Source organism: Bubalus kerabau, chromosome 7, assembly GCF_029407905.1.
Source record: "Bubalus kerabau isolate K-KA32 ecotype Philippines breed swamp buffalo chromosome 7, PCC_UOA_SB_1v2, whole genome shotgun sequence".
NCBI classification, from domain to species: Eukaryota; Metazoa; Chordata; class Mammalia; order Artiodactyla; family Bovidae; genus Bubalus; species Bubalus kerabau.
The window spans coordinates 20,658,545-20,683,243 of NC_073630.1; the positions used below are offsets into that span (position 1 = coordinate 20,658,545).

Genomic DNA, 24,699 nt, shown 5'->3' on the forward strand with positions numbered 1-24,699 from the left:
GATTGCCGGGAGAAATATCAGTAACCTCAGATATGCAGATGACCCCACCCTTATGGCAGAAAGTGAAGAAGAACTAAAGGGCCTCTTGATGAAAGTGAAAGAGGAGAGTTTAAAAGTTGGCTTAAAACTCAACATTCAGAAAAATAAGGTCATGGCATCCAGTCCCATCACTTCATGGCAAACAGATGTCGAAACAGTGTGAGACTTTATTTTTTGGGCTCCAGAATCACTGCAGATGGTGACTGCAGCCATGAAATTAAAAGATGCTTGCTCCTTGAAAGAAAAGTTATGACCAACCTAGACAGCATATTAAAAAGCAGAGACATTCCTTTGCCAACAAAGGTCCGTCTACTCAAGGCTATGGTTTTTCCAGTAGTTGTGTTTGGATGTGAGAGTTGGACTATAAAGAAAGCTGAGTGCCAAAGAATTGATGCTTTTGAACTGCTGGAGAAGACTTGAGAGTCCCTTGGACTGCAAGGAGATCCAACTAGTCCATCCTAAGGGAGATGAGTCCTGAATATTCATTGGAAGGATTGATGCTGAAGCTGAAACTCCAATACTTTGGCTACCTGATGTGAAGAACTGACTCATTGGAAAAGACCCTGATGCTGGGAAAGATTGAAGGCGGGAGGAGAAGGGGACGACAGAGGATGAGATGGTTGGACGGTATCACCGACTCAATGGACATGAGTTTAGGTGAACTCCAGGAGTTGGTGATGGACAGAGAGGGCTGGCGTGCTGCACTGCATGGAGTCGCAAAGAGTTGGACACAACTGAGCAACTGAAGTGAACTGAGACATAGTTATCATCATCATTTAAAAATGTCATGGAAAAATGGAGCCTGAGATTAATGCATATTCTCCACATTAATCTATGTAATTCTTCACCCTACTTTAAATTGGCACCAACAAAAAGATAGCTAAGAAAAGGGACCAGAAGCTGAAACAAGTTGATACAAAAGAGGAGGGCATTGCAACAAGGGTTTGGATATCAGATTTAAACTGAACCAGAAAAACAATAAAGATACATATTCACATTAACATTTTATAAATCAGAGATGTATGATCTAAAAGACTTCAAAGCAGACAGATGATACATATTTTACAAAATAAAATTCATTTTTCTAATCAAAAAGACACTTCCAGGAACTACTTTTTACTAGCCTATGAAGTCACTCACAGCAAGGGCTTTATTTCAATTTTGCTCACAATTGTAATGCCAATGATGACAATGCTACACCCAACAGAAACTTACTGGCTTGATTCCTTACATTTTAAATGTTTATACAGAGTAGTTAAGGCCCTAAAACTTACATATAGTAGCCAATGCCTTAGTATCACCATTTTTACCAGCATTTTCTCATCACAATACATTTAAATCTTCAAATAGATGATCATTACCAAATGCCATTCTTCACTAGCTTAAAATTAATGATGGCCTGCAAACAGGGGCAGTCTGAGTGAATAGAGAAAATAGGAAACAATTAGGGACTGATAAGGCAGGTGGGTTTCAGGAACAGTGGTACCAGAGAAAAGGGAGCTGCAGGAGTGAGACTCAAAAATCTATGTATAAATCTCTCAAATCCTTGGCTGTGACTCCTGAACTGAGGTGTTCAGAGTGCAACTCTGGGTGGCCTAGATGAGAACAGCTGAGCCAAGACTTCAGAGGCTGAACAGCATTTGGAAGCAAGTTCAGATCCAGCCAGAGTGGATGGTTGAAAATCCAGCTTTCAGAAGAAATCCATATGCCTAGCAAATTCTAAAAGTAATCCCTGACAGGATCAAGGTAATTTGATAAATTAACTGCCCCACAAGGACTGAACTCTCTATTCTTCACAGGAAAATGACAGAAGTCTGAGCCTCTACGAATATTATCAACAATACATAGCAAACAATCGAACATTATCAAACATGCAAAAAAAATCGTCTACAGCAACTGATGATCAAGAGATTAAATTGTCTATAGAAAGAGAGCTAGATAACACACACATGATCCAGATAACAGGGCTAGCAGACAGTCTTAACTTTTTTTGTTTAGTTGTTGCGTCTGACTCTCTTGTGACCCCATGGACTGCAGCCCACTGGGCTCCTCTGTCCCACGAGATTCCCCAAGCAAGAATACTGGAGTGGGTTGCCATTCCCTGGTTGAGGAACTGTGATCCCACATGCATGCAGCATGGCAAAAAACTTTTTTAAAAAAAGATACTCTTCCTCTCAAAGTTAAATACTGCAAATTCTCTTATTTACCTAAAGGACAATGATTAGTAAAATGTACTCATGACTTCAAAATGCTCAGTACAATCCACAGTTGTAAAACTTCAGTGTTTACATCTTTTATCAATACCTCAGCAGCACATAAAAAAACAATGAATTTACACTAGGAGTAATTACAAGTTTCAGAGGATACAAAATGTCACTTTCTAAGTAAGTACATTCTTCTCTCCTATTTCTACTCTTTTCACCATTAGGAGAATGATGGAAGACTTAGATGGTATCAAAAGTCTCTAGATATTTAAGAACAAAAACCAAATATGCTCACTTCCTTAAAAAGTGTTCCTTTAAATTGAAAGTTCTTTTTTAATGGAAATTTTAGTCTTTATATTAAGAATATACAATTCTGGAGTTTTCCTATAACTGAAATAAAAATAGCAACTAATCTTTAAATAAATGTGTATAAGTATGAATAAGTATACTATTTTAAAATCTTTCATCTTTGCTGTCAATATTACACAAACAAGCTACATTTTAAGACAAATACTCTAAAATGCTTTGAAAGAAAATGTTTATTAACCACAGACAATCTTTTCAGTATTTGACGTGTTTTTTAATATAATAAGCCTTTTCCCCTCCTTGGCCACACTGACCAGGGATGGAAGCTGTGCCCCTTGCAATGGAAGTACAGAGTCCTAACCACTGGACCACCAGGGAATTCCTGTCTATTTTTTTTAGCCTTTTAAGCTACTATCTAGAGTCTGATAGATGTTCAAATTTTTAAGCTTATTTGAATTTCTCAAATCCTAATAAAATGATTAATAGCCAATTGTTTCCATGACACAATAAAAATTACTCAAATACTCTACAAAAATATGGCACAGACCAAATCTAGTAAGAAATCATTTTCATGATGGAAATTACTTATGAAAACATTAATAAGGACATATTTTCTAAGTACAAATTTTCTCAGGTCATGTTGTGCTATGGCCATCTACTTATCACAACAATTCAAAGCTTTAAAAAGCTTCAATCAACCATTCACCCTGAAAGCTTCTTGATTCTACAACTATGTTGTAAATTATTGCAAAGGAAAATATTTTTGTTTGAGACTACTGAGACATGTTCCATTATAAAATCATTTTCTGTTCATTTCTTTCAACTTACTGTTTTATTTTTTGCTTAAAATCTCTTAACTTTGATATAAATAACCAGGGTGCATTTTTTCAACTTAGATAAAGCAAAAAAACACACCAAAGTATAGCCATGTTCGATGTTATTTTAACCTTTATGATCAATTCCATGGCGGTGGTCTGTTCTACAGGGAAGCTCCAATATCCTTTTTTTTTTGGCTAGACCACATCTTAGCTACAGCGATCTAGTTCCTTGACGAAGGATCAAACTTAGACCCCCAGAACTGGGAATGCAGAATCTTAGCCACTGGACCACCAGGGAAGTCCCTCCCATACCTTTTAAATCTGTGGTAGTACATATAATGAGAAGTAATGTCCAGAATGATGGCCATGCTGTATTATTAAGTTCTTTGATCAAAAATTAGTTTACAATTAGAGTTGTTGTTCAGTTGCTAAGTCATATCTGACTCCTTGTGACCCCATGGACGATACAGCACACCGGGCTCCTCTGTCCTCCACTATCTCCCAGAGTTTGCTCAAATTCTTGTCCATTGAGTTGGTGATGCTAACCATCTCATCCTCTGCCACCCTTTTCTCCTTCTGCCTTCAATCTTAGACATATGCCAAATTAATTACAGACATATACCAAAAAATAATGAAGTAACATATTTCAAAAGAACCCTGAAAGGGAGAATTTCCTGGCAGTCCAGTGGTTAGGACTCAGTGCTTTCACTGTCACAGCCCAGGTTGAGTCCCCGGTCCAAGAGACTGGGCAGCCAAGGTATTTCCTACATCCAATTTAAAAACAAAATTCTCTACTGCAATGTCCTGCAACATCCCTCCAGCTTGGTGACCACCCAGCTTGGTGGTCACCTCACAGAAGGAAATTTCACTGAAAATTACATTTTAAATATCACAGAAACTACCCAGACAAAACCAGGAAAGGCTAATTTTAAAGACCATGGCCACTCTCAAAGTAATCAAATACAATTTCAACCTAAAAGACAATCTGCAAGTGAAAAACCACTGTATAACACATTTCAGGTGGGTAGAAAGGTGAATAAAGCCGTGAGATGGTACAGTGTCTTCTCTATAGATAGTAAGGAAGCAGAGAGTCTAAAGTGAGCATTTATGAAACCAAAGATAGAGTTACAACAGTAGACTGGAGCAAGACTGTAAAACGCCTCAGGCTAAAACTGTATCTTTCCACATGGAAGCAGCGGAAGCCAGTAATTGACAGGTCAAATTTATTAAACACAACTAACAAATAAGGCAACAGAAGAGACAACCAGTTTAAGAACAAGTTATTAAACCTGGTTTTGGATTTGCTGAGTTAATGAGATTCAAATAAAAATATATGGAGAAGAGGGCTTCTCTGGTGGTCCAGTGGTTGGGAATCCACCTGCCAATGCAGGAGACTCAGATTCAATCCTTGGTCCAGGAAGATCCTATATGCCACAGGGTAGCTAGGCCCAAGCACCGTAACTACAGACACCGTGCTCTAGAGCTCACGAGCCACAACTACTGAAGCCCTCACACCCTTGAGCCCTGTGCCCTGAATCAAGAGAAGCCACCGCAATGAGAAGCCTGTGCACTGCTCGCCACAACTAGAGAAAGCCTGCACACAGCAACAAAGACCCAGCACAGCCAAAAATAAATAGGTAATTTTTTAAAAAATATGGAGAGGGAGAGTAAGAGCTTTCAATTAACAGATACAAACTACTATATATAAAATAAACAAGGTCCTACTATACAGCACATGAAACCATATTTAGTATCTTGCAATAACCTATAGTGGAATGCAGAGAAGTACATATACTAATACATAACATTATATGTATATACATACAATATATTAATAAACTGAATCACTAGGCTGTACACCAGAAACAGGACATTGTAAATTAACTATATTTCAATTTTTAAAAATTTAATGTACAGTATTACGAATTTATCATTTGACTCAATGGACATGAGTTGAGCAAACTCCAGGAGATAATGAAGGACAGGGAAGCCTGCTGTGCTGCAGTCCATAGGGTCACAGAGTCGGACACAACTTACTGACTGAACAACAACTACCAGTTTATTAACCCAGTACTTCAGTAAACTGAAAGCACTACATATTAAAGATATGAAATAATGAACAGAAGGGTAAGCAAAGAACAGAAAAGGACAGCAGTGCTTTATGATTTTTCAAGTGGTAACACCAATCCTCACACTTATACCAAACTATGAGTTTTTTTACATGATAGGTAACACTTACTAAGCAGTTACTAACAAGCAATAGGCTACATTTATATACATTATCTCAATGTAGGGAAGCCCTATAGGGCCTATAGGAAGCAATATAGGGTTTCCCTTGTGGTTCAGCTGGTAAAGAATCTGCCTGCAATGCAGGAGACCTAGGTTCGATCCCTGGGTTGGGAAGATCCCCTGGAGAAGGGAATGGCTGCCCACTCCAGCATTCTGGCCTGGAGAATTCCATGGACTATATATAGTCCATGGGGTCACGACGAGTCAGACACGACTAAGTGACTTTCACTTTCATCTCAATCTTCACAATACTATGAAACTACTATTTCTGCTCTTCAAACTTAAGACACTAACATGTACTGTCTATATGTATACAGCAGGACTGTCAGGATTCACAAATAGGGATACTATGTCTCTAAGTTTTACCCGTTTGTTGTTTCAGCACAATTATTATTATTAGAGCCCTTGTTCACTCTCACAAGTGTCCAGAACAGTTACCAAGACACTCGTTCCAGACGGGATAACCCTACAGTATATATTAATACCATGCTTTATACCACAGCCTCAGGTTCCACACCTTCACTCTCTTCCAAGTGCATGCCACAAAAAAGACAGGAATAGTACACTTCACTCTTCCAACACAAACACACACTCCACTAGGAAAAAATATGTAAATACCAATGATTAATTATAGGGATTTGATATTATGCAAGATAGTATACTAAATACCTATATGATCAAAATATCTTAAGAGCTACAGGTAAACATAAATAAAAGCTCTCTTTTATGGATACAAATAATTAACTCTAAGAATGTTATTATTTGATATAAGTAACATATGTAAATAGACCTCATGATTCTTTTACTCTTCCTTTTATTATCCAAACATTCAGTTCCCAGGTCTCTTTTTAGCAAAGATGCATTTCCCACAGACCCTCCCATATGTAAATTAGTGTAATTAACTAGTACACAAAAACAAATAGCCTCACCTGCCTTATAAGGAATGAAAAACCTGGTATAAACAGTAAAAACTGCCACAAATAATTAAACCAACTATTTTTGGGTGTTAGTTTTCAATTACATTATCCATAGTAAAGGAATACCCACTAACCTGGCATCACTCATCAGGAGAAGTATAGCTATGGATTTTGCAAGTATTTCCTGTCTGTATCAAAGGATCAAATTGGTGACACCTTTGTGCTACAAACTAAAAAGCTAGAGAAGATAAACAATAAATGTTGATTTAGCAAATACAAATCTTCTAGAGTTTAAAACACTGCTCAAATAGATAATTTTTTCATGTAAAGGACTGTGAGAGCCTATATATTACCTCTGATTCCAGACAGTACTTTTTAATGTTCTTTTAAACTAATTTAATATGACACCTAAACTGAAAAAAATTGAAAATTGAGGTATAGAGGGAAAAGCTGTGACCATCTGCACAAACTGTACTGTGTCCCAAAATTACTGCAAAATTTAATAACTGTTCAATTTAAGTTATAATAACTATCTAAAATTGAAGACTAGCACTAGATTTTTGAGTTTAATTTGCTGCACTATAACTAAAAAATAAGTATTTTTGGATATAGCAAGCTACATTCAATGACATTTTACTAATATAAAATAATTCCTATAGGTCATACTTGAATTTCTGATCTTCTAGAACCTAATTTTTAAAACTAGATAGACTTGTAGGCATTTAAAATAAACTAATTCTTAAAATAGCATTAATATTTGTCAACCAAATTATTCTGCACATCTTGGACAAGTCTACCAATTCAGAAAGTGTGGTAGAGACTAAAGAAATAACAAACATGTATGATCTAGAATAAGGTTAATAATAAAATTTAAATGTTAATGCTCCTTAAACCAAAGGCAACCAGAAGACTCAAATATTCTTTTTAGTTTTTATTGGAATATAAAACACACAATGTTGTGTTAATTTCTCCTGTAAAGCAAAGTGAATCAACTATAGTTGTGTTATTCAGTCACTAAGTCATGTCTGATTTTTTGCAACCCCATGAACGCAGCATGCCAGGCTTCCTTGTCCTTCATGATCTCCTTGAGTTTGTTCAAACTCATGTCCATTGAGTCAGTGATGCCATCTAACCATCTCATCCTTTGTCTCTCTCTTCTTTTGCCTTCAATCTTTCCTAGCATCAGGATCTTTTCCAAATGAGTCAGCTCTTTACATCAGGTGGCCTCAGTATTGAAGTTCAGCATCAGTCCTTCCAATAAATATTCAGGGTTGATTTCTTTTAGGATTGACTGGTTTGATCTCCTTGCAGTCCAAAGGACTCTCAAGAGTCTTCTCCAGCACAATTCAAAAGCATCAATTCTTCAGCATTCAGCCTTCAGGGCTTCCCTGGAAGCTCAGCTGGTAAAGAACCTGCTTGCAATGCGGGAGACCTGGGTTCAATCCCTGGGTTGGGAAGCTCTTCTGGAGAAGTTCTGCCCACCCCAGTATTCTGGCCTGGAGAATTCCATGACTGTCACAAAAGAGTTGGACGTGACTGAGCGACTTTCACTTTCAGCCTTCACTATGATCCAAGTCTCATATCCATACACGACTACTGGGAAAACCATGGCTTTGACTATACAAATCTGAAAGCAAAGTGGTGTCTTTGCTTTTTAATATGTTCTCTAGGTTTGTTATAGCTTTCCTTCCAACAGCAAGCATCTTTTTAATTTTATGGCGGCAGTCACCATCCACAGTGATTCTGGAGCCCAAGAAAATAAAATCTGTCTAAAAAAGAAGGGATATATGCATAACATAAGCAGAATCAGCTACACATATACATATATATCCTCTCTCTTTCGGATTTCCTTCCCAATCAAGTTGTCAAAGAGCAGTGAATTTCCTGTGCTATCCAGTAGTTTCTCACTAGTTACCTAGTTTATACATAGTAGTGTATAAAGTAGTGTACAAGCACCTACACTGCACAAAATTATACTGGTTCCAGTAATGTAATAATTTATATTTCATTCATTCTTTAAAGTTTTATAATTATAATTTGAAAGGCAAACAGTGTAAAGAATTTAACTGCTGCTTCTTTTAAACTTTATTCCTAGACATCCCTGGGGATCCACCTGCCAAGACTGTAGACACAGGTTCTATCTCTAGTCTGGGGAGATTTCACATGTCATGGGGCAACTAAGCCCACATGCCCCAAGTACTGAGAGCCCATGCTCTAGAGACCATGAGCTACAGCTACTGAGCCCGAGTATGCACGCCCTAGAATAAGAGCAGCCACTGCAAGGGAAAGCCTGAGCACTGCAACTAGAAAGGAGCCCTCACAAGCTGCAACTAGAGAAAGCCCGCACACAGCAATGAAGATCCAGCACAGCAAAAAATAAGTACAAAGATTTTTTTTTAAGTTTATTTCTTTTAATTTGAAAAGCATTACTCAAATGTAACAATACTAATTAACTGTTAGTTTAAATAATCAATTTTAACATGTCACAGTTAAACAAGCAGTTGAATTCTTCTTAAATTCCATGTGTTAATTTTAAGTTCTATAATGCTAAATAGCAAGGGGGTATAGCTTTGTGTAAACTCTAGGAGTTGGTGATGACAGGGAGGCCTGGTGTGCTGCAGTCCATGAGGTCGCAAAGAGTCAGACTCGACTGAGCGACTGAACTGAATGCTAAATGTTAAAATTTTAAATTTCAACGTTAAAATTTCTTACTAAAAATATGGTTTTAATAAGAATATTACATTTATCCTTTTATTCTCTGAGTATCTGAATCATCTTTCCAAAGAAGTCAACCTGTATTTCTTTAAAAATTAAAAAATGAGGTACTGCAGTCACTGTTTCAAATGTCTCCAGGTTTAGAAAGTTTGGTTATATCCTTTCACTTAATGAACTACCCAAACTTCCAAATATAAAAACATCTATAATCTTTAACCCAGTTATACTTTTAATTCTGTATTTATTCAAAGGAACTCTCAGGATAATAGGAGCTTTATATATTTTATATTAGTAAGCAAAAGTAGAGTCAAAAAAGATACAACCAAAGGTAACAGATAAATCACAGTGTTTATGATATATGAACTAGTTTCAAAAAATCATTTTAAAATGCTAACATAAATGCGGAAAAAGATTTCAGGACTGAATAAACAGAGAATTTTACTTTTAGGGGGCTGGGAGCCACTTTTTTAATTTAACAAGTCCCAAATATATTGTGATACCTCCAGACAATAGAATATTATTCTACAATAAGAAAATAAGCTATCAAACTGTGAAAAGACATGGAGGAATCTTAAATGCATATTACTAAGTGAAAGGATCCTTAAAGGGTACATACAGTTTAACAACTATATGATAACAACTATATTTCTGGGAAAGACAAAGGATAGTAAAAAGATTTGTAGTTGCTAAGGGTTGTGGAGGAGGGAGGGATAAACAGAAGACTTTTAGGCAGTGAAACAATCTGTATGAAACTATAATGGTAAATGGGTTATGTCAAGTGTCCAAACCTACAGAATGTGCAACAATAAGAGTGAATCCTGATGTCAACTACAGTGTTCAGGTACTAATAATGTGTCAATGTAGGTTCATCCAGTGTTAACAAATGTACCATTCTGGTGTGGAATGCTGATTGCACGGGAGACTGTGCATGTTGGGGCAGGATATATGTCAGAACCCTTTGGACATTCCTTTCAATTTTGTAGTGAACTTAAAATTGCTCTAAAAAAAGTCAAAGGAATAGGAAAAGGCACAAAGGGAGACATGGTGGGCGGGGCGGGAGGAAGAGTCCACAAATAAGTAAACCAGAAAACATACTGTTAGGATTACAGATGATTTTTTTCTTCATACATATCTAAATGTTCCAAATTTATTATGACAAAATTAATATTGAAGCCCAAATATATATAGTGTCTACTTCTGGACTGCTCAGTCTGCTCCAGAGATGTCAGTCCCCACTTGCACCAACATCACATTTTTAAAAGTACCTTTGTTGAATGTTTTTTTTTCTCCTTGCAGGGGACATTCTGCTTTCCCCTTTTCTCCTCCTTTTCAAAAATTTACTGCCATTTTCATTTGTTTATTCTTTCAAATAAACTTACAAACTTTTTTTTTAAATGGCCAGAGAATAAATATTTTAGGCTGGGAATCTGATCATTTATTCATTGTTTTGTTTTACAATCTTGTAAAATAAAAACCATTCTTAGCAGGCCACACAAAAAAGCAGCCCTAAGGCCAGCTTGTGAACCCCAGCATCAAGTGTAGCTTCCACTGCACTAGCAAATATTTTGATTCAGTTTATACGGAATGTACATATTAACTTTAGGAAAAAACAACATCTTTCCAACAGTAACTCTTTGAAAAGCAAATTATGATTCTTCACTTATTAAAGTCCTCTACTGTATTTCTCACTTTATTTATGAATCCTGCAAACTGTTAGGATTTATAATTTCTAGGCACTTAAAGACTCCGGTATTTGAGCATATGATTGCTGCAAAGAACTTCCTAGGTTTGTTATTATTCCTGGCATTTTTGGCCTAGTTATATAGAAAAATTGTTAACATTATATTCTATAATCAGAATGCAACAAGTTACTTTTTAAATGTCATAGTATTAGTTCTTTATTTCTCTTCTATTCAGTAATCCAGTATCTCATAGGTTAAGGGAGAGCTGGGTTAAGCACTCAAGAGTGCATGGCACATGATAGGCACTTAAATGTTTGCATAAATAAACGATTCTAATTTTGTTCCCAGTCAAAATTGCACTAAAACTACAGTGAATTAAAAAAAAAAAAAAAAAAGAAGAAGAAGGTCCACAATCATGGGGAGAGCAGGGGGGAAAAAAAAAGAAAGAAAAGTGGACTGTAGATGGACAAGTGGTAACTATCAATATACACCTTAAAGTCTCCTGGCAGCACCTTTATAACTTGGAGTGAAGGGAGTGAATTAAAAAGAATTTGGAGAGGGCTTCCCTGGTGGTCCAATGGTTAAGAATCTGCCTTGCAGCAAATGAACACCGGTTCAATCCCTGGTCCGGGGAGATCCCACATGCTGCGTGGCAACTGTGTACCCCAACTACTGAAGCCTGTGGGCCTAGAGCCTGTGCTCCACAAGAGAAGTCATCTCAATGAGTAGCCTGCACCCCACAACAAGGAGCAGCCCCCACTTTTCACAACTAGAGAAAGCCCATGTGCAGCAACAAAGACCCAGCATAGCCAAAAATAAATAAAAAGAATCCAGTGAAAGCTGTTTCGGAAATAACTAGGTCTCTCCATCCCCACTGGAGAAGGCAGTGGCAACCCACTCCAGTACTCTTGCCTGGAAAATCCCATGGACGGAGGGGCCTGGTAGGCTGCAGTCCATGGGGTCGCTAGGAGTCAGACACGACTGAGCGACTTCACTTTCACTTTTCACTTTCATGCATTAGAGAAGGAAATGGCAACCCACTCCAGTGTTCTTGCCTGGAGAATCCCAGGGATGGGGGAGCCTGGTGGGCTGCCGTCTATGGGGTCGCACAGAGTCAGACACGACTGAAGCGACTTAGCAGTAGCAGCAGCTCCATCCCCAGCCCCGCCCAACCACTCCAGGTCCCTAGGACTGCTGCCATGAGTTCAAGAATAAAAAGAAAAAAAGCAACTCGGAGAAAATAGTCAGGGATAGATCATGCCTTTAAAAATATGTACCTATATACGTCCTCCAAAAGTTAAGATTGTGCACGCATACAATTATTCCAGGAAGCTATGAAAATGGCATTCAGAAGATCAGAGAGACAGAGAACATCTGGAAATTTAAATTATGAGACAGAAAAGGTTTGAAGTGGTAAAGAACCTGCCTGCCAATGCGGGAGACACAACAGATGCAGTTTCAATTGCTGGATTGGGAAGATCCCTTGGAGGAGAGGCATGGCAACCCACTATCACCAGACTGGATATATGGGTACAATAAAAATTATATTTCAGAAAGTGAAGTCGCTTAGTCGTGTCTGACTCTTTGCGACCCCATGGACTGTAGCCTACCAGGCTCCTCCTTCCATGGGATTCTCCAGGCAAGAGTACTGGAGTGGGCTGCCATTTCCTTCTCCAGGGGATCTTCACAACTCAGGGATTGAACGCAGGTCTCCCACATTCCAGGCAGATGCTTTAACCTCTGAGCCACCAGGGAAGCGGTATCTCAGTGTAGTTTTAATTCAGATTTCACTTATATTATGAGTAAGGATGAGAGTCTCTTATGTTTTATGCCTCTACTTCCAAAGAATCCACATGCAATGCAGGAGACTGGGGTTCGATTCCTGGGTCGGGAAGATGCCCTGGACAAGGAAATGGCAACCCACTCCAGTATTCTTGCCTGGAGAATCCCATGGACAGAGGAGCCTCGCAGGCTACAGTACGTGGGGTCACAAAGAGTTGGACACAACTGAAGCAACTTAGCACGCACAGAAAACAAAACAAAAAAGAGATGGGAAATGAGAGCAAAATTTAGATTTAATTTAGAGACACACAAGAGCACGTCAGAGCATGCAGACATGAACGACTCAGTGGACTAGTGACTCCAATATATAATTAACTGTTTCAAAGAGAAAAACGGATAGGAAAATCACCAATAGATCTCTCAGAAGAGATGGATATATTTGCTATATATGGATAAGAGTTACTATATTTAAAAAGTTCAATGAGTACCCAGCACAACAGATAATATTCATACTAAAGTATGTCCCTGTGAAATGGGGACAAGGAAACTCAACAAATTTCTGGGGAACGGAAAGGGAATTAGTCACATTAAAAAAAAAAAGTCATCAGAATAATTCCTGAATTAACAATTATAAGAGAAAATGACCATGGGACTTAAAAATTCTGAACAAAAGACTACACCCAGCCAAACTACATGTTCAGTACGCATGGTTTCAAAAATCTTTCTCATGCACCTTTTCTCAAAAATTTTCCGGAAGATGTAATCCACCATAGTGAAACAACCAACCATAATCAGAGGAAGAAAAGAGATACAGCAAACAGAGGGGTGCAACACAGAAGTCACGAGAACAAATCAGGAACATAGTCAAGAGGGATCCAAGCCAAGACAGGTGTGCACCAGATATAAAGAACAACAGTCTAGACTGGAGCAATGCGATTCAGGCTACATTCATTTCACATCTGTTATGACCAAAGGGCTTACTATGCTACCTTCTGTTAAAAAACAGATTGACATGTGTCTGGCCTGGGTGTTTATATACACTTAACTCAACTTAAACATAGGCTAACAAAGCTCCTTTTCCCCTCTTTTGTGCCCTACTCCCTGGAACAGCTAAGAATTTGACACCAAAGTTAACCTATTCTTAAATACAGAACAACTCATTCCAAGAGACTTCTTTCTTAACTGAAGGTTCTCTGCCTGGCCCATTTCACAGCCCCACCAGGTAACTATAGAGTCCTGTGTTTCCCAGAACATAATCTTACCCATTGGTTTTCCCAAGAGGAGCTCTAGTAGAAATTTCAGGAAGTTGAAACCAAGCTATTAACCCAGAAGGTGTGTTCAACTACAGTAGCAATACTGTGCTTTCCTTATACATCATCTAAGTTTTTAGTTTTTCAAAATTAAAACAGCTGAAAGATACACAGACTGGATATTAAACTCTAAAGATAATTAGACTGTTCAAAAAAATCAAGGAAATGATTAACATGAAAGTCAGGACAGTGAGTAGGTGAGGAGGCAAAGAAATGAAAATGTGACCATGGAATAGAAAGCTGAAGCACTGATGATGTCTTACATGATGGGTCTTCAGTTTATTACTCTAAAACTTACAAACACGTGTGTATTTTTTCTACATATAAATATCTCAGTTAAAAAGGAATTCTAAAAAGAAAAAAAATGTAGCCTGATAGCCAACTACTGTAACAAAAGTGCTTTATCAGAGGAGTTTTTAAATTTTCAATTTGTTGCCAAAACATTCACCCTACAGATATACCACCTCATGTATAGAATACAGGTAAGAGTTATTCATCACAGCACTTAACTAGCAAATGGCTGGAATTCCAAAGTAAGTTACATGGCTAAACTGAGGATGCAAAGTAGGGTGGGAGGTAAAGGATGTGTGTATGTGACAGGAGGGGAGCTGTAAACTACTCAAAAGTATGGCTACATGGACACAGGGAGGTATGATTCTTTAGGGGGCATAACTAACAATCTTCCACACCTTTGAATTTTCTATTGCCTTTCTCAAATAATCACAGTAGTTAACCCTGGTGGCTCAGATGGTAAAGCATCTGCCTACAATGCAGGAGACCCAGGTTCAATCCCTGGGTTGGGAAGATCCTCTGGAGAAGGAAATGGCAACCCACTCCAGTACTCTTGCCTGGAAAATCCCATGGACGGAGGAGTGTGGTAGGTTATAGTCCATGGGGTCGCAAAGAGTCGGACACAACTAAGCGACTTCACTTCACCTCCCCGATCTTTCTTTAAATTTATCACCTAGTCCTCAGTTTATCTGGTATGGATAACACAGCCAAACCAATAAACACAAATGGTACTGTAATTCATTCCCAGATTAACAATCACATTCCCTCTTATAATCAATTCAGGATTATACACTTTGATATACTTATATGCCTTAACTGGACCCCAGGAAGTGTTCATCAATATATAAATAATATGTTTTAAGATCAAACCATGTAATATATATCATCAGAAAAAAAAATGAAAACTTGATTGTTGATATGAAATGCTCTAAAAGACATAATAAGTTAAAAACACAAGAGGCCAGAATAGTGTATGGAGCTGACTACCACTTATTTTTTGTAAAGGATATACAGTTGATCCTTCAACAATGTAGAGGTTAGGGGTATCGACCCTATACAGTCAAAAATCCACACACAACTTTACAGTCAGCCCTTCTCATCCAAAACCTGGCATTTGCGGACTCAAACAACTGCAGATCATGTAGTATCACAGAACGCATTTAGTGAAATTAAAAAATCCATACATAAGTGGAGCTTCACATTTCCAAGAATATCACATTTGCTTGTGTATACATATAATATAGTGTGTGTGTATATATATATATATATATGTGTATATATATCCTTCAGTATCTGTGGCAGATTGGTTCCAGGATCCCCTAAAATACCAAAATCTACAGATGTTCAAGTCCCTTAAATAAAATGGCACAGCACAGAGAGCCCTCCAAAATTTGACCAGTTGATTGACTCCTTGGATGGAAATCCATGCTGAGGGTGGGAGGGACACTGAATATACAAATCTCCACAGAAAGATAAGAACTGACCATGCTGGTTGCCCCTAGAAGTGATCCATCTGGATGGGAACAGCCTGAGCAAACCTCATTGTATACTCTTTTGTACAAAAATTGATTTGTGGACAATGTAAACAACTGGCTATTCACACACACATTTTCTTTTCTTTTTTTTTTAAACAACACACACATTTTCTTAAACAGCAAAACAAAGTCATATGACAATTTTGTCAAGACCAAATAATTATCTTTGCAAGCTGAATATAGAAAAAAACTAGAAAGATGTCTTCCTAGAATAAAATTAAACAATAACTTGCCCAATGAAACTGGCATTTGTTGTATCCAGTTATTCCTTACAAAGTTGTAACACAATATGTGTTTGTATATACCAGGATATATCTAGATTCTAGAGCCACTGTCCAATTCAGTATCCATTTACTACATATGGAATTAAGTTACAAGTAATTAAAAATTACATTTAAAGTTTAAAAATCATTTCTTTGTTGGATTAGTTTTATTTCAAGGGCTCAACAGTGCAGCTAGTGGCTACTGTATTGCAAGCACAAATATAGAACTTTTGATCGTCACAGAAAGTTCTCCTGGACAGCATTTTTTCAGAAGAATCCTCAAAAAAGCCAGTTAACATCTGAATGCTTTGGAGAGAACCAGGTGGTTCGAAAGAACAGGAGATATCTCACACCAGTAAGATAGGACTTGGCCTGTGCCAGGCAGCACCCTTGTTTCATGTTAACGGTTTTAATCCTTACTGTACTTCAATTATTTTCCTTTGTAATCTTACGTATTAATATTTTATTTAATGCATTTAAAAACAGTATTCTGATAACGAGGTCACAGGCTCCAGCAGACTGGTAAAAGGACCCATCACCTTTAAGGAAAAAGTAATTAAAAAACCTAAAATAACATTAACTAAAAATTAAGATCCAAGCGTGATTTTACTAATACTGTTTGAGAATACAAGTTGTACAAGTTCAAAACAAAAAAATAAATTGTATCACTCATAATCCCATCATGCCACCACCCATACATCCTTTCAGATTTGATTTTATGTTTATTTGTGTGCGACCTATGAGTCATTCTATCCTTAAGGTAAGAGTTTTTCCTGAAGGTAGAGTTGGACTTCTGAGTGTTGGTTGAATTTTAGTTTTTCTAAGTGTAGTAATAAAGCCTGTAGACAGAACCTGGGTTTGAATTCCAGCGCTCCCACTTAGGAACTATGTGACCCTGGCAGGAATTTTTTTTTTTTAGTTACTTGAAATGTGAATGTCTCACCAATAAAAAGTATTTATCCCACAACATTAAAATTTTTTTAAAACTACAAGAAAAAGATGTGTATTTTCTCTCTACTGAAGTATTTCTTGCCTTAGTTAATACTTTAAGTTATCAGACTTTGTGGTTACATAAACTGTTATCCTAAGATGACCCATGGAAAACCCCATAAGAATTTTTTATAACAATTTTTTAGTTCACATAAATACTAAATTCTTATTGACTGTCATAATAAGCACAGCATTTTACAGTAACAAATTTAAAATATATAACTAAAGAAATTTTAGCTTTACAGATTACTGCAAAGAATTTGCTGCAAAGATTACTCAGAGAAATCTTAGTCCTATTACCACCTCCCCCAAATAATTCAGCTTTTAAGATGAGTAACATAACTGAAACTTTTTCAAAACAACTGCTTAACTCTTTGGCAGACCTTTCACCAAAATTACTAAAGTACAAAGGTAGCTGAGAACAGATTTCATATTTGCAAATTTTAAAAAAATTTTACTATACCGTTTCAACTAGCAAAATATTTCACCTGTCAAATGATTTGAATTGACAAGGTCCAGAAATCAAATGAGAAGGGGGAGAAGGGAAGAGATCATTCACTTTCTTTAGAAATCAACCCACAAAGTTCTAGACCATTTACTGTAGAATGAACAGTATAACTAACTTGTTTAGTCCTCAGACTTTGGACACTTTGCTATTTCCTTAAGATTCTATACTTTGGATATCAGCAAACACTGTAGTACAACAGAAACTAAAAACGTCCACATATTTTCTTTTAAAGCTGTAGCAAAGTATCTATTAAGTTTATCAAATTAATCTTTCCAAGTCACACAAGGAACACGCTTTACATGCCTGTTGGAAAGACAGTGTCATGTTTAACACACTCTGGAACTTGGCTGCTTTAGTTTGAACTCCACCCCACCACTTATTAGCTGTGCAATCTTGGGGAAGTTAGTCACACAAAGTTACTTCATCTCTCTGTGCCTTGGTTTCCTTATCTGTGAAATAAGAATAATACCTACCTCATAAGGCTGCTAAAAAATTAAATGAATACATGTAAAGCACTTAGTAAGATGCCTGACATACAGTAAGTGCTGTGTTAACTATTATTAAGCTATAAAGACTGCTTAAGTTAAAATTCACTATTACAGACTATTATTTAAAAGAACATTTCTATTAAGTCAGTTGCTTAGAACTTTAAATCTGTAGCCCAGGAAATGCAAAGCTGGTTAGATCTGTTATAATTCCAGTCTCTTAGTGAACACAGTGAACAAAAACTACAGCTTCCCATTGTTTCTATGAAAGATGTATCAAAAGTTCCAACTGGGGAAAAAAAATCTTATTTTTCTGATCACATTCTCAGGTTCTAGAAGTAAGAGACTAGAAATGACTACATAGTACTTAAGAGACAAAAGTCATCTTTTTTCTCTAGACACATATAGGAACTTTTAAAGAGAACACTACTGATTTTTACTGTAAAGAGAAGAGTATCAGTTATGGGTAATAAGTTTTGTATTTCTGAACAATGGCAAAGAAAAGATAAAAATAAAGTCAGCTATGTGAATCTCCTAGCAAAGAGAGGAAAAGGTAAGCATACCCATGCATGAATGCACCTGCATGCAGCACATCAATGGAATATTAACTTTATCTAGTTCTTCCTAACTGACAAATTGTCATCTCTGAATATTGTATTTGAAAATCAAAATCACTGTATCTTATTCCCATTTTTCAGCTAGCCTTAGAAATTTCAAGGTCACACAGATATTAAAATTAGACTGTAATTCAGGCTCATTTCCACTTCTCAAAAAATTCTCTACGACAAAGATGGAGCAACTCCAAAACAGCAAGAAAATTTCTAATAGAAGCAGAGAAGGAAAGGAAGAAATTACCACTGCTATAACTACTACTTCACAGGTTCCTTGTTACATCCAGGACTGCAGGTACTTCTATATTCTTAATCTTATATAAATTAAATAGAATACTTAAGAAAAAATTTTTTGTGTAGAATTTTCTATCCAAACTGGATTATGGTTACATAATTCATTAAATATTTTATTCTCTGAAACTTTGGAGTACAAACTATGTCTGTTTCTAAGCTGGACTTCTCTAAGTCAAATAATTAGGCATAATATTAATTCAGAGTAAAACAGCAAAATGTAAAATATAAACACTAGAACCAAATTTCTTTGGCTGATGAATGAACTCTGATAACACTACGTTTTCTTAAAGCAAAAACACGCATATTAATATGCAAGATCTGCTTGTCAATAGTCTTTGTTTAGCAAAAAACATTGCATTATACAACATATTTGTCACATGAATTTAAGATTTACTTTTTATAAACTCTCTGCAAAACATGTTTCTAAGGGATAGTAAAGGAAACATTAGATTAGCTGACTGTCCAAGTGGATTCCACCTATGTTAAAAAAATTGAAAAAACACAATGTAAAAGCAAGTAAAATTATATACCTTCAGTTTAACTAAAGAAATAAAAATCTCTTATCTTTAAAAGAATTACAAGTCAAAAAACAACCCAATAATGAAGAAAACAGAATGAAGATAAAAGCTACCAAAACAATGTCCCACTGGAGGCAAGATGGCCTGCCATTTTTATCAACTGATATTACGTCTAACTTTGATCTACTCACAAGCTCTAATTCTGAACTGGCCACAATTCAAATGCCAACAGAGTAACAGGAGAGTATTGTTCAAAATTTTCCCACAGTACCTGTTAAGATAAATGGTTCCAATTTGCCTATCAACCTTCTTAACAAATTTAGTATCATTCAGTATCCTTTTGTGTGTCCGTGTGTTCTGTCGTGGGTGTTTTTTTAAGCATCGTTGATTTACAAAGTTGTGCTAATTTGAGGTATACTGGCAAAGTTTTAAATACACACACACATATATATATATTAACCTTCTTTTTCATTATAGTTATTACAAGGCACCAAATATAGTTTTCCCTGCATTATAAAGCAGATCCCTGTGCTCTATTTTATATATCATGGGTTTCTGTTAATCCCAAACTCCTAATTTATCCCTTCCTCCTCCCTTTCCCCTTTGGTAACCATAAATTTGTTAGAATTCTGTGTCTGCGAGTCCATTCTTGTTTTGAAAGTAAGTTCATTTTTATCATGTTTTTTAGATTCTAAGACACATCTTAATTTAACTGATCTCACATGCACACGCTTGATAATCACGTAATATCAAATTGACAGTGACTGATATTTTACATTATTTCAGAGACAAAAATTCCCCGAATGCCTACCAAGGTGGGACAAGCAGGAAAAACTTATGACTCTTTAGGTGCTTATGATTATGCCCAGCAAAAAAGGAATAAGGAAACTCACAAGCTAACTGAAATAGCAATGAATAAACACACTCTTTTGTAGGCTTTACAGGGATACTTCAATTGCAACAAATACTAATCAGCTGCTTAAAAAAAAAAAAAAAAATCCGACTATTTAAAACTGCGAAAAAGAATTCTAAATGACTAATCTGTGGACAAGGGTACATTAAAAAAAAAAAATCGCATTTTTTACACTAAAAATGAACCCTTTAAAGTATTTTATAAGCATCCTCAAACTACTATAGTTTCAATCTGGCTTTCGACTTCCACAAACCAGATTTTTAGGTTCCCTACTCCCCAAATTTAAATGCGGTATTCAAATCTCCCTAGGGTCAGCAACTAGAAGGAATACTATACTGTATCACTGACCAGGATCATTAGAAATTAAGCTTCTAAAAGTTTACACTGAACAAGGTACAGAATCCCATTTTGTATAATTTGTATCTTCAAGAGCACCTGGTACAAACTCCTAAACATATCAGGGGCTATAAATATTTACTGACTAAAAACACTCCTTCAACACTTTGTGGTTTTGCTCCCTGCTTTTGAAACAAAACAGCATAGCTTTGCAAAACCCAAAGGACCTAAATGTTACTGAAACTTCAGAGAATACCTTATTGTTTTGTTTAGAGGGTTTAACCTTGCCCTTATTACCAGCTGTAATGCTTTTAACTGATGCTAGTACAGAGGGCAAGAGAGTTGATCAGTTTTAAGTAATACCAGAACCCATTAAAGGGTTTTAAGTTAAAGTTTACATATTTATCGTTTAGCTATTTAACATCAATGTTCTAAAAATCAGTTAATTGTATCAGCAACTTAAATAGAGTTCTGTAGTCAATCTAATTTCCAGGAAAATAAACACATACTGGTACCAATAAAAGAAGAAATAACCAAGCTTTCTGCCTTGAACTCTGGCAGGAAGCTAAGGATAATTTACATCAATGTAATGAAAAATAAGCATTTTTGTATTCTACAGACCTTTCTATACCTAGTTTTCAAAGTAGTTAATAGAAGTCTTTAAAGAGTCAAAGCAAATTGGGAAGCCATTATCAAAATCACAAACTACCATTAAAGATACACGAAAACATCTGGCAACGAAGGTCTGGAATTGGTTCCAGAGTATTAAAGGTTTTCTGGTGAATGTATTACGCCTCTAAATTATCACTTAGATGCGACATTCCTAAAACGGCAACATAGGCCTAGGAGTTTCAGTGAGCCAGTGCAGGCAAAACCAAACTATGACAAAGATACTCTCTCCTTTGAGCGGTAACAATCAACTTTGTGCTCTGGGATCCACTTGCTTCAGAGAAGTCTAAGATGGTACCTAAACTGGGAGGGAAGCCAGTAGAACGGATAAAATCAAATGGAAAATTAACTCGAAAAGTTAAGTTTCTATTTCCAATAAACTGCGTCTGTGAAATCTTCCAGACGATAAAGACTCAGAAGAACAGACGGATCTAGACCCAGTCGCATTCTCTGAGGCGTGCGCACAGCGCCGAAGGATGAATGAATGAAGACAGGCGCGTGTGAAATGCAGCTGGTCCGGCCGGCAACCAGACCGGCAGCAGCTCTCCGTAGGCCTCGCTCCTCCCCCTTCCCTCCTCCATGACAGCCCGGTCTCGAGCACGGAGGGGCGAAGACAATGTGGTCCCCCTTCTAACCACCACCCCCACTTTCATCCTCCTCTCAGAGGTTTACAGCGCGGCACGGGGTTCTCCTCCCCACCCCAAACCTTTCTCGCCTCCCCTGCCGCCAACCCCGGCAACTCTCCGACGCGCTGGAGTAACATGCGCTCGCCCCTCTCGGCTCCCCTCGGCGAGGTCGAAGCTTCTCCGCGCGTGCCGCGGCACCACTCCCGCCCAACCCACCCTCTGGCAACGCGAGCCCACCGGCCTCCCGGCCCACCGGTCTAATGAACCCCGGCACGCGCGCCGCACCCGAGTCCCTGGGCTAGAGAGAGGCTCGGGAGGGAGAGAGGGAAAGGCTGCCCCGGGGCGCCCTGCACCATCTCATTCCAGGCCGGCTCGCCGCCCACCCTCCCTGCGGATCCCGACGCCTGCTCGGAGCCGGCCCCGCGCCCTCCTATCCCGAAAACACAATTCTCACAACCCTAGCCCAGGGCCCCGAACACCCTCCATCCTCGTGGTCTGAAGGCTCCGCCGGAGGCGCCGCGCCGCCCCTCCCCCACTCCTCTCCCCGAGCTCTCGGGCCCCCACCAGAACGTGTGCTCCACACGCCGCAGCGGCCAACCTCCGGGGCGCCCCCAGTTGTCCGCGGGGAGGTCAGGCCCAAGAAGAGGGGGAGGGGGCCGCAAGGGGTAGCATGCGCGCCGGGAACGCCGTCCCGCGGGGTCCCCCAGTCCGAAGGGAGACAGAGCGCGGGGACCAGTGGGGGTGGGGGCCAAAGCCAATACTCACCGGTTCCACAGTCGCCATCTTAGATCGATCTGATCGCACAACCGCTCCTGAAGGGGGGGTGAGAGGAAAAAAAGGAGATTCAAACCGGATTGGCCGGCTACTGTTCACGTGACGGACGTGTCCGTTTGGCCCTGGCGGCGCCTGCGCAAGACTGCGGCTGCGTGTTTAACGAGAGGCTTCTGGGAAGTGAAGTCTCTCCCGCTCCCCCCCTTTTTTTTTTCTTTTAGGCAAAGAAGTTTAAAAAAAAAAAAAAGAACTGGTCACGTGGTCGATGGGTACGGTTCGCGGTTCTCGGCGCGGGGACACTTGCGTTCTGCAGGGTGGTTTTCAGTCCTCTGCTCTTCCGCCTGGATAGATGCTGTCGCACTTACTGCCAGGCATGCCTACTGTGCCGTTTGTCGCCCTGTCCTCCCATCTTCCTCGGAAGGTTGGGAACCGAAGGCTCAGCACGCTCAATAAGGCTTCATTTGCTTAGTTGAGGTCCTAGGACGAGTTGCCTGTGTGTTTATTTAATTTTCTTTTGACTTCTCACCATTTTCTCTTAGTTTTAAAAAGAGTTGGCGTTGGAGAATAGTTGTTTGAGCAGTCAGCCCTCCTCGGTCCCTTGGCTCCGCTAACACTGGTGGTCACTCATTGCCATCACTGCGAAAGGGGGTGGCGGAACCGCCCACAGTACCCACTTGCCACAGGTTGGGGGAGGGGGAGTGCACCCGACAGCTTTTCCTGTTCCAACTCCTGAAATTAAGACTTCAGGGTTAAATCTTGCGTGGAAGTAAAAATGATTTGCAAGTTGTGTCCTCTCGCTTCCACTGTTCTGCTTTAACGTGAACGGAAACAGCCCAAGTCCAGGTGCCAGCCAGGGAAGCCACTCTGGCCCCCGCTGACTAAGCCCTGGACTGACCGTCAGGAGTCGTTAGGCCAGGTCAACTATGACTCTTGACGTTGACTCATTCTCGTTAGGCAAGTGACTTAGTCAGTGCCTCAGCTTTTTCATTTATGAACCACAGATAATAATACACTTACCTCACAAGGGTTTGCTGTGCTAGTGATTGTAACCAGTTTTGAAGATGCATCGGACTCTATAAATGCTTCACTATAGGCAACCTCGTGTCTTCCTAAGAATCAGCGGCTTCCCTTAATGTGTTTTTTTTTTAAACAATTAAAAATTTTTTTCTTTTGTGTACTTTGTTACATTATCATATACACCAATGCAATTTTAAAGTTTCAAGACAAGCTCCCCCCCCCCTCCTTTTTTTAACTGTAGCTACCCTCCACAGAGACTTTAATGTTGAGGAAAATATTGTTATATTCACAATAATCACTGGCAATTAGAAATTCATTCCCACTATGGCATCCTACATTTCCTTTCCATGTAAGATACTGTGCTGTCATTTCTCAAGACAGTGTTACTCTGCACGGTTATAAACAGAGGTAAAGATATCTAGTAGAGTGCTACTCTAAGGTTTAATGAGGAAGACATTATAAGTTTCTACTTTCCATGCTTTTTAAGAATGTTAACACCAGAAAAATAAGTATAAGCAGGTTGCCTGTGCCTGCCTGCTTATAGTGTTGCTGATGTTCTTAACTGTGTCATACCTATTATTGAGTACATAATGGTTGCTTGAGTTGACTAACACATAATTGAGGCTGTAATAAGAACTCAAAAACCATGGCCTGTTCATATGCTTTGGTTTACCTGGATGTCAGAGACAATTAATGAAAGCTTCTGACCAGTCAGTTTAGCTTTAGTAGGTTTAAAATAGAATTTTGAAAAAATAAATGGATAATATGGATTTCTATTTACAGAGACTATCTACTTTTAGCCTATCCAAA

The 24,699-nt window shown here is 38.4% G+C and overlaps 1 protein-coding gene across 2 annotated transcripts in view; it reads right to left on the minus strand.

Annotated features, from left to right (window-relative positions):
- EIF4E (eukaryotic translation initiation factor 4E) overlaps positions 1 to 23,031 on the minus strand; it is a 38,483-nt gene extending 15,452 nt beyond the window's left edge. Inside the window, exon 1 of one of the 2 annotated variants that reach the window (XM_055587766.1) lies at positions 22,867 to 23,031. In XM_055587766.1, the coding sequence (XP_055443741.1) occupies positions 22,867 to 22,884 (18 nt within the window). In that variant the 5' untranslated portion in view covers positions 22,885 to 23,031. The remainder of the gene's footprint in view (positions 1 to 22,866) is intronic. The other variant, XM_055587764.1, reaches the window with a different exon arrangement.
- Between the last annotated feature and the right edge of the window lie 1,668 nt (positions 23,032 to 24,699).